The sequence below is a fragment of the Glycine soja genome, chromosome 19 (assembly GCF_004193775.1).
Source record: "Glycine soja cultivar W05 chromosome 19, ASM419377v2, whole genome shotgun sequence".
Taxonomy (NCBI): Eukaryota; Viridiplantae; Streptophyta; class Magnoliopsida; order Fabales; family Fabaceae; genus Glycine; species Glycine soja.
Window position 1 is genome coordinate 44542958 of NC_041020.1, and position 11378 is coordinate 44554335.

General features: G+C 30.2%; 1 protein-coding gene across 2 annotated transcripts; it reads right to left on the minus strand.

Moving 5' to 3' along the window:
- Nucleotides 1-7262: 7262 nt before the first annotated feature.
- LOC114400538 lies at nt 7263-9527 on the minus strand. Of its 2 annotated transcripts, XM_028363029.1 has the most exons (4): nt 9189-9527; nt 8866-9051; nt 8412-8627; nt 7263-7785 (listed from the first exon to the last, which is right to left on the minus strand). In XM_028363029.1, exons 1-4 carry the CDS (start codon nt 9189-9191, stop codon nt 7564-7566), a joined length of 627 nt encoding a protein of 208 aa, XP_028218830.1. In that variant the 5' UTR covers nt 9192-9527; the 3' UTR covers nt 7263-7563. The 2 variants fall into 2 exon arrangements, with proteins under 2 accessions (XP_028218830.1, XP_028218828.1); XM_028363027.1 differs by having other exon boundaries at nt 8866-9526.
- Between the last annotated feature and the right edge of the window lie 1851 nt (nt 9528-11378).

The window sequence follows — 11378 nt, forward strand, 5'->3', positions numbered from 1 at the left end:
AATGTGTTACAATTTTATTTTGAGACAATTCTGTTAACTTTTATAAATGTGAATAATTTAATTTGTAAGAACATTAATTATCCAATAAATAGAGACATTACAATGGAAGTTAATAAATTTTGACCAGTTTATTGCAAAGAAATTTATATTATCAATTAATTAAAAATACTTTAAATATATATAACAACTCATCTTTAAATTACACTTACAATGTATTTCAATTGAATTCTAAATTTTTTATATCTATTTTTCTCTTCTCTAAAGCATATCCATCCCCATTTGTCTTACTGATTGAAAAACTTCAAGTTTGTCCTATTTCCTCAATTCATTGGATGGGATTTAGCCTAACTTGTCGCGCCTTGCCTTAATATTGTATCGTGAACGACAAACATCGCTTCATAATATTTTATGTCCTGTCACCCCCATTTCGCTCGTCTCACTGACTTTCTAGCTAACAACTACTTTTCGCTAATCATCAGTGCTTCAAAATATAATTTTGATCTGATATTCATATTTTTTTAGTTTGGTTTTTTAAATTTAAAAAGTTTTATTTTAATTCTTTAAAGTGGTTAATGACTTGATAATTTAAATTGATCTTTCTATTGGTTTTTCAACGTCAACTATATTGATTTTGAGTGACAGGAAATATCTATGTATATCCAATGTGTCATCTCTTTCTTATGTGTCATCAAATTGATCAAGTTGATGTAATAAATCAATAGAAAAACTAATTTAGTCTAACAAAGATATTTTAATAAATAAAAGAGAAACTTTTTAAATTTAAAAAACCAAACTAAAACTAAAAAAAGACCAAAAAATTATTTTACCCTAAATTTTCTTTCAAGCACTTTAGAGTTTATACACCGAGTTTCTTATTTCCTATAACTAGAATCAAGGACGGAATTAGAAAAAAATATTTTGTGAGGAGGGGGGATTTCTCAAGTGATAAGGTAAGAAAAAATATTTAAGGGGATGCTTTCAATTGGTAAGAAAGAATTTGGTTTTGTCGTCTGACAACTATTTGACATTAGCTAGGTGGAAGAGCGAATTAGTTTTTCTAATTGAACATCCAAAGAAGATGAATCCATAATTTATCATGCAATACATTAAGGGACTCAAGTATACTATTTGATTTGGGGTCATTAAGCCTAAAGAAGTATCATATCTTTTTTTTATGGTGAATATAGAATTCGCCTTGTAACTACATTAAAAAACAACTCAAGCATATAATTTAATTTAAGATCATTAAGTCTCAAGATTATCATCTATTTTTCTGATAATGAATATAAGATTGATCCTACAACATTTGATTTATAGTCTCATTAAACCTTAAAAAAATTCATCTCTTTTTCCAACGATGAACACAAAGTTAATCTTTCACCTACATTAAAGGAAAACTCAAAATACCATTCAATTTAGGATCATAGAACATTAAAAATATCATCTTTTTTTACGTTGAATAATAAATTCATCTTTCAACTGAATTAAGGCACAACTAAGCATAGTAGCATCCATGCTTTTCTGTTTTCATGGTCACGATCAACCTTTTAGGGTTTATATACCCAGATACCGATTCTTGCACAAGATCATGCGTTATTGAATAAAAAAGAACCAAACAGTGTCAAACCAAACAATGTAGCCAATAGGCAAACAATTTAAAAGGAAAATTCAAAAATTGCGATTTGAAGAAACCCCATTGCTGTAACAAATGAAGAAATATCCTTAAAACATTAAACTCACTTTTGGGACAGATGGCGTTTGATTGACGAACACACCAATTACGTCAAATAAACTATGAAAAATTCCAAAAAAAAAAAAAATACAATTTTAAAATCAAGAGAAATAAAAAGATGTGACAGTGATAAAAGTCTCAAAGATCACAAAAAGAGATATTCAGACGAGTGACACTGTTAAATTTAGTATTGCAAAGTTTAAAAAGAAATTGACTGGACTCTTCATTCATCATCGTGGTCCAGTCAAGAAGCTGATCTTTCCTTTTGTTATGCTATTTTTCCTAATAAAAGTAACATAAGATTTTTTTTTTGATGATACTGTAGCTATAAGCTAGTTGGCCCAGAAATTAATATCTTTGGTGAAGCCCAAAACTGTGTTGCCGTTTCATTTTCTTTTCCTGTTGTTCTTTTTAATACCAATAGAGCGTCGTATTTCTTTATAGTTTGAAACTTGAGTGTTATCAAAATGTCAATCATCATCATAGGATGACTACTCTAGATGGTTTGGAAGATATCAATGACCTTACCATTTGTATAATAGGATTGGTCATAACAATTATGAATTTTGACTCTTTTGAACTTGATCAAGGATAACTATTTCATTACTCTCTTTTAAACTGCGCAATACTAGAGCCAAAAAAGAGACACGGGGAGACAGATGAACAACATGGAGTCATCTTCAGTAATAGAAGAATAAAAATATGAAGAAAATAGTAGAGAATGATACTGAAAAATATGAACATCTAAATATCAAGGTTTCATCACAAGCACTGGCATCAATCTGAAACGTGGGCTAATTTCACCGAGCATTAATCCCAAATCCGTTATATGCATATTCAAACATTGGTACCACTATTAGATCATCAAATTAAACGCAGTCAACAATTTAGTTTGTATTTGGTGAGTCATTTACAAAATTGATTCGAAATGAATTTGATTTTGTAAAGATAAAGATAAGATACGAAAGTAACCATATAATATTAAGATTATAGTTTCTTCTCTCTTTCCATAGCACTTAGTAAACCATATATTAATTCATCAAACAATCAAATATCACTGTCACAGAAATCAAAATCAAATAAAACTCTAAACCGTTTACAATACCCAGTTTAGCCACCGTATAAAAAAAAAGTCCGCATAAAAAAAATACCCAGTTTAACCAAAATACATTTTTAGTTTACTTTGGAGGCTGTACGAAATATAGCACCATTTTCAACCTTTAGCAAAACTTTTATTCAATTACTGGACAAAAAAATACTATTATTTAAAAAAATATTAATTTGAAAATGAACCACAAATCGGTTAATTTTTTTATTTTTCAATTTTTATAATTTTTTGTATGTGTTGAATTATAATATTAAAAGTTTGATATTTATATTTATAGAAGTGTTTCTTGTCATTTCTTTCGTATATTTCCCTTTTAAAATATTCCTATTTAAGTAAATTCTATTTTAAAATAACTATTTTAATCAAATTAATAATTTAATTATATTTTATAAAATTTAATTCAAGAAAGTGATAATAAATTCATTCTAGTGGTAATAAATACTTTTTACTATTTACTATTTAAAATACTTTTATTTATATAGATAAAATAAAGTAAAATGAAAAAAAAAATATTGTAATGTTTATAAAAAAAGTAGATTAAATTTTTAAGTATTTGATATTATATTCAAACTAAATGATAAAAGATTGATTTGGTTTGATTTAAATTTAATATTATATTTAAATTTAATCCCATATAAATTTTAAATTTGATTCGAATGACTTTTTCAAATGAAAACCGAATCAAACTACATTGCGGATACTGCCCATACATGCACGCTACTGCCACCAGTTGGAATCTCCTGCTTCTGTAAAGAAAGAAGAAGAGAAGAGGGAAAGATGAGGGTATTTTTGAGTTGTACTTATGCTTTAAAATTAATAGGGGGTGTAGGATGAGATTGAAGGTGTGCAGGAGAAAGATCCCTTTTCTCACTAGGATCGGCCCAACCCAAGTAGCTCAAATTGAATTTTGATACTTCAGAAGTTTCTGTGGTAGTCGGAGCGGCTAAGCATTTATCAAGGACTAATTATATAGCAATAGTTTAAAATTTAATAATAAAAAAAAGTAGGTATTGATGGACATACATCATTAAGAAAACAGGCACAAAATTAATCCCAATTTTTTTTATAAGGTTTGTTTCTTAATTATTTATCTCATAGAAATTGAGGTGTTCCAAAACCCTTTTTCGCTTCATAATAGCCCAAATACACTTGTCAAAATACATCACCAACAATGTCCTCTAGAGCAGGTTCAATAGTGTAGAACTAATATAGTATGTGTACCGCGCGAACACATTCCACTTGAATTAAGCAGTCAACCCAACAGAACCATCTTTAGTGGAACAACCATTCAAAGCTTAAGAAAGCTACACCAAAACCCAGCACATGGTGCAACATTTCTTTCTTATTTAACCACAACCTCAACCAATTCGACATGGAACATCAGATAGCAAAGACAACAACACCACATTGTCCTGCGACAAATTGCTAAAGGTTGAAAGTTAAGACCACCCCTCTTGTTATCTCCGGAGTTGGCATATATTTTGCTAGCAATAGCAGTGTACCATTGCATCCTCTTGAGGTATTTCGTTAGGCCTCAGAGAACGCAACGCAGGAACAATTCCACTAGAAGAAGCCTCATCAAGAACAACGAGCGAGTGCAAGAGGACATCCCTCCTTAACTAAATCCCGATTTTCTCAATCTCAACACAAACAACAAGTGATGCCATTCATTAGGACCAAAATGAATGTTCCATTTGTCTTGGGTAATGGCCGGATGGGGATGTGGTGGGATTATTGCCTTCTTGTAGCCATGCTTTCCATAGACCATGGTTCATGGACCATGCCAATTGCCCCACATGTGATTGTGAGTTAGCATTGCCAATAGAAAATTTGGGTAACGAACAAAGGGTTTTGCATGTGCATGGGGATTCATTGATGAATAATGATGACGTGAGTTCCACCCCAAGATTTCAACGACCACGACCCATGATGCTTCACACGCACTCTCTCTCGTCGCACATGCGGAGAAAGCGACGCAGTTTGAAAAGGTCCTTTTCTTAGGATAAAAAATCTTCGTACATTGTCATTATCATACAAAGAGATCAGCTAGGAGAGGCTTGTAACTCTTCTACCAAAGGGGTCATGACGAGTTAGTATAACTATACATGGAGATCACATATTAGGTGTTAGACTAAAATATGATCTTATAAACTACAAAATAAGATACAGGTTATTAATAAATGCGGAAAAATAAAATTAAAATATACTTCCTACCATAAAATAATTGTTTTGTTTTAATTTTTCTAAACTCTTACTCTCTTTATAAATAATAATTAGACGATAAAAAAAGATGAGTTTGGATCAAACACTAAACATTTTATCATCAAAAATGCATTTAGTAGATATTATTACTAATAAGTAATTATTATCATCCATTAGTAGTCATTATCAACTGTCAGTAAGTATTCAAAATAAAATACATGATATTAATAAATGCGAAAAAACAAAATTAAAATATATCTCTGATCGTTATCATAAAAAAACTGTCTTATTTTAATTCTTTTAAATCCTTATTCTCTCCGTAGATGTTAAATCAGACAATAAAAAAAATAAATTCAGAGACCAATTACTAATATAACCTATTAATAATCATTATTACTCATTACTAAATATTCAATATTTAACTGTCCTAAAGTATTTGATTTTTCAAGCCTTGATCACATGTATTCGGTGTTGATGAGATCATTCTTGCAGTTTCGGAACAGTACTACTGCAAGTGGGAGATACAATGCGATTCTTCCAAATTGAGTGTACCATGAATATTAATATTCATGACCGGTCTAATTAATAGAGTAGAAGGTTATTCTTCTCTTCGATCGAACAAATAAGTTCAAGCATATATTTCTCGTAAATAATAGTACAGATTAATTTGAGAGTATGATCATATTGATCATCAATTTACTTACCCTCCTTGAGAGTTGTAATTATGAAAGAACACCATATTAATCATGGAGGATTTTCTGACACATTCACACATATTTTTCGTGACCAACTTTTCTGAAACGTTTATTGCGCCGTTTATTGCTTTCTTACTGATCATCATTATCAACCATTGCTTTGGAGGAATGATGGCATATATGTAAGTTCTTAGATTTATATATGTTCTTGAAGACATGCAGGTAGGTACACAAAGGACGACGTTGAAAAGTGATAACTAAAAAGTAATGAACAGGGTATTTATGTTGGAATTACATATGCATGATATATTTTTATTATTTACTTTAAAAATTGAAACCCACCTAGGTGTTACTAAATTTTTATTTTTAAACTTGTACCTTTTGATAATTAAGATTTGAGAGTATGTGTTTAATTTTGAAAATAGTCATTTCTTATATGTATGCAATGCATATATATCAAATATATATAATTTAATACTTAGATCTAAACATATCTAATAATTGAAATTAAAAATTAAAATGTCAGTAAAAATAGAATCATTCAATCCAGAGAACAAAAACCTGAGAATATACAAATTTCTCCCTAAGAAGTTGAATGCAAACTAAAACCTATGACTAATTATCAAATACAACAACCTAATTATCGACCGACCCCGACATGATGCATATTCTTGTTTTAAAGTATGATGATGTTATGACCTAAATTCAATTATTGATTTATTTGTATAGATTTATTAATTTAGGATAAAGGTAGATGTATGAGTTTTGCTTTTATTGAGGCTCCAAATTTCCAGCACTCTACCTAATTGCCTTGTCTCATTAGTATGATAAGCAGAGAAAAAGTCGCTACGCAATAATAATAAAGCATAAAAAACTAATAATTTACATTTGTTATGGTTATACTGTTCCCTTGAATTCCCTAGGAAAAAAGAAAATCAGTGACAGAACCAATGAAATTATCTAGCGAATATAGAGAAGAAAAGCAGAGGACGTATTTTTAGGAGCTTAAAGGGGCAAAAGGAGAGAAAGTGTGGCCCATTTCATTGAACTCTCCAAAATTGGCAATCATAAATAGAAAGTTGATTTGTCCTCGTTACTTTATATGCACACGAAAAAAAAACAAATTACAGCAATCTCTTTTTTATAATTACACATAATTTTACTTTTTCTATTTTCCTGCATTAATTTTCCTTTAAGTTTAAAAACATTACAATAATAACACTTTTATATATTTAAAAATATAACACTAACATTTCCTCAAATCTTATATTAATATCTCTTATAAGAAAAGAAAAAATAAAATTTATAAAAGTAATGATTACTTATGTAATTACACGAAATTTCAGAAAATATTATTGTAAGTTGCTCAATTAAATAATTAATAAAATAAAAATACAAAACATATAAAAAGTTGTGGTTATTTTATGTAAACGGTCCATGTGGATGGTGGGCCATTGAAAACTATAAAACGGACTCCCCAAAGACTTGCCTTTTTATTCCTTAATTAAGTGTACACCAAAAACAATTAAATATTAAAAATATGCATTATTGAATCTTCACAAGAGGAATTTGTTTTTTGGAACCTAGACCCGAAAAGAGGGAACTTTCCTATATACCCTTTCTTTTCCCACATCACGGACCTTGGACAAGGCCCCCCTCCAAAGGCTCCTATTCTTTTCATTATTTTTATTGAAAAAAAATTATAATCACGAGGCTACCCACCAAAGAAGGTTGTGTATTACAAGTAAAAAAAAATGTTGATGAGGTTGAATATTGAATATGTACCAACTTGGAGTGTATGTAGAAGGAATAACCATTAGGATTAATTAGGAGCCAAAAGGTGCCCTATGAGGTATGCCTTTTCTTCTCCTTGAATTTGAAGCAGATGGAGAAGGCGTGGCTGGATACATGTCTTGTGTTGAACCTTCACGCAATTCTTCTTCTTGCTGTCTTGATGAGACTGATCCTCTTGAAGTATCCATTGTTAATTCTTCATTCCTACCATCCAAAGCAAAGCTTGCATCCCCATTTTTCCTTATTCCTTCAAGCTATAACAATAAAAGTATTATCAATACCATCAAATTAAACCAATAATTAATTAAAATGGTCACATTAATTATATGTCATGCCATGTTGTCAACAATACTGCCTGATAATTAAAATCAAAATAAATACAAAACTCATGGTTTTTAACTATTAGTATGATTATGACGGTTAGAAATAATCTAAGTTCTACATCGATTAAAAATAATTTCAAATTAGAATATATAAGTGAGGGAAACCCTCACTCCTTGAACTAACTTTTGAAATTGAGTTAGACTTTTCACATTATTTATTCTAAGATTATATTAGAGTATATTATCATATCTTCTAACCATGACTATTAAAATTTAATTAAAATGTCAATGTGATATTGTTATACAGACAAGATGAATATTCAAAAGTAGAGGGAATATAATTATGATGGTGAATGATGGCGATGGGCTTTCAAATGTAGGTGATGATGTATGGGTGGTGGGTGTTATAACCATATGTTGAGGATGATTGAGTTGTGAATGATGTGCATGTTGATAATGAAATGAACAATAAAATGTTTTTTAACACAAATGATAAGAGAAAAATATTGCGAGGGCAGATTTGAGATGGAAAAATGATAATGATAATAACATTTCACCTTACATCCCAAAGAACAAAACCGAAATGGGTCCAAGAGGCTCCTTCCGCAAATCTCACAAATGTGAGCTACTCCTTTTCCAGATTTTGGCTGAGGCCTCACATTCAGGAACAAAACTCGAGCACTGTTGATTACATATGTCTGCACTCCACTTATGTCCAACACTTTCTGGATTTCTGAAACCCTCACTACATCGTGATAAGAAGATCGCCTTATCTAATCATCAATAACAACCTCACAAATTAAATAAGGAAAAGAAAAAAAGAAAAAAAGAAAAAAAAAGACCATTTCATTTACATACATTATATTATTCTCTCAAAACATTGTAAAATCAGCCCCATTGTCCAAATGCAAAATATTATACTATTATACATATAAATCCAGAAAAGAAAATATAAATGATGAAACATGAATATGCAAGCAGTGTTCATTATTGTAATAGAACCCCACCCACCTGAATGACTTGATGATCTTTGTGTCTTGAAGAACTGCAATAAAAGCAAAAGGCTTCGCCATTGCAATGTAGGCAAAACATATTACACTCGCTTCTAGCGGCCTCTGCGTGAATCCGACACACGTTGAAGAAAGGTGTGTGAAGAAGTTGTTCAAGCCAAGGAGGTACCAGAACAGCTGTGTCCTCCTGCAGCTTAAATCCCATTGTTGGAAAAATGGACATTCTATAAAACATCAATTCAGTGACATAAAGAAAATCTGAGACTAGCACGCATAATAGATTCGTGAAAATTTCTATATAGATTTATAAATAAATACATATACCATTGTCGGTACCCGTGGATGATAATAATAATAATAATAATAATGTGGCTCGATGGGTTAGTGAAGAATGGTGATGGGATTCAATTGTTGAAAAGATAGTTGCGGATTGAGAGAGGAAGCAAGGTGCTGAGATGAGAATGGCGATGGAAAGAAAGAGCAAAGAGAATAATAATAAACGGCCTTCAACTTAGAATTCAACTACACAGCAACGCTAAAGAGTATAAGGACAAACGGTGATTAAAGAAATAAGGGATTGGATGGATGAGATTGAAGGCAGTGAGCGTGGGAAGACGACAACCGTTGGATGTAATTTGGAGATGTTGTTTGGAGCTTACGCAACTTTGGAGCTTGAATCTTCTTTGCGTCTCTACGTTGCCACAATACAACTCTCCAAGGTCGGCTACGCATGGCCTCAACAAATACCACTATTTACCTAGCCTACCCTAGCTTTATTATATCATTTATTCATCCACCATCATATGCCATACTTTTCCACGTGGCATCACATCTAAGTTCCATCACAGATTGGTGGCTCCACTGCCATGGTATCAAAAAGAATCTAATGTTAGCTCTTTTAAATTAGTTGAATCACATATTTGGTTAATTTCTTATTTGTTTTTTTAGTTTAGTTTGATTATTTATATTTTATAAAATTTATTTTTGTCTTTTATATTTTTAAATTGATTTAATATGGTTCTTTCATTCATTCAATATTGATATGATTAATGAAATAAAATTATTAACAACTACAAATTATCACAAAATATAATTTTTTTAAAAAAATTTCTTCCTTCTCTTCTTTCTTTTCCTTCCTCCTCTTTCTTCAAATTTCAACACGCACAACCTCCTCCTCCTCGATCACACTAACAAGTTCCTTTGCTTTGTCTTAGATGTTGAAACCAACTATGAGGCTAGTGCACCACAACTAGTCATGCACGACCATCATGTCACCATCCCAACCTTGACCCAAACCCCACCTCACCAAAAATCCAATTACCTAAATATGGCTTCTCTCATCTTGAAAATTAGGAATGTGAGTGGGTTCGCGGACCCTAATTGACCTAAATAGTTTAGGTTAAATAATTTTTGTATTTGAATCAGACCTAAATTGAACCAGTCAAACTTATTGAATTTTGAGATGGTCATGGGTTTTAATATTTAAATTCATTGACCCATTAATTTGAATTAAATTATTATTATTATTATTATTATTAATATATATTATATATTTTCAAAATTTTAAAAAATCAAATACTATTGACTATTACATAAACTTATTGACCTGAATTAAGTAAGCATCAATATATCTTTAACCTTCAAGATCAGAGCAACAAAGATTTTATTGATTGAAGTCACTTTAGATGGGCTTCTAAAAATATTTGGAATCTATTTTAAAAGAGTAGGTCTCATAATAATGTTTCATTGGTTTTGATAGAAAAAGTGTTTAAAATCCATCCTTACCATGCTCATTAAAACCCCCTTATCTCCAATATGGTATGTTTAATTTGCTCATCCCCCATTGGTAGATAGATAATTAGGAATCAATGGAGTAAAATAGAGTGTGATTGCATCACAATTTTTTTTAATAAAAAATCTAACAAGAAACAATTGTATCTGATTCGTTTAACTTATAAAAAAATATTGTGTTTTAAAAAAGAGCAAATAAACTTAAATGTTTTGATATGTTCACTCAATCAAACCCAAATTGTTTACAAACAAGTTGATTTTGGTTGAATTTCTTTTTTTTAGAAAATTAACCCAAATCAATCCATTTAAATTTGATTGAATTGGATCACAAGTTTGACCAAACCCAACTCAAACCCTTGTTGAAAATCTTTCATATTTAAGCACTAAAACCATAGTTTAAAAAATTTGTACAAAAATAAGAAGTAAACTGTGGAGAATCTGATTTCTCTTCATGAATCATGAGGGGAAAAAAGCATTTTGCTAAATAATTTTGGTAATTGATTTTTCATGATATTTAAAAGAAAAAATCCACCGAATAATTTTATTTGAATTAAATTAACTTATAAATCAGCAGAAAAACTTGTCAAAAATACTCCATTTAATTTTTATGACTGGTCACTCATACGTTCAATCTTAATATGTGGAGGGTGTTACATTGACTAAAAATATTATTAAAATACTTCTTTTAAAATTTAGTATAATTGATTTTAAAAATTGTATAAT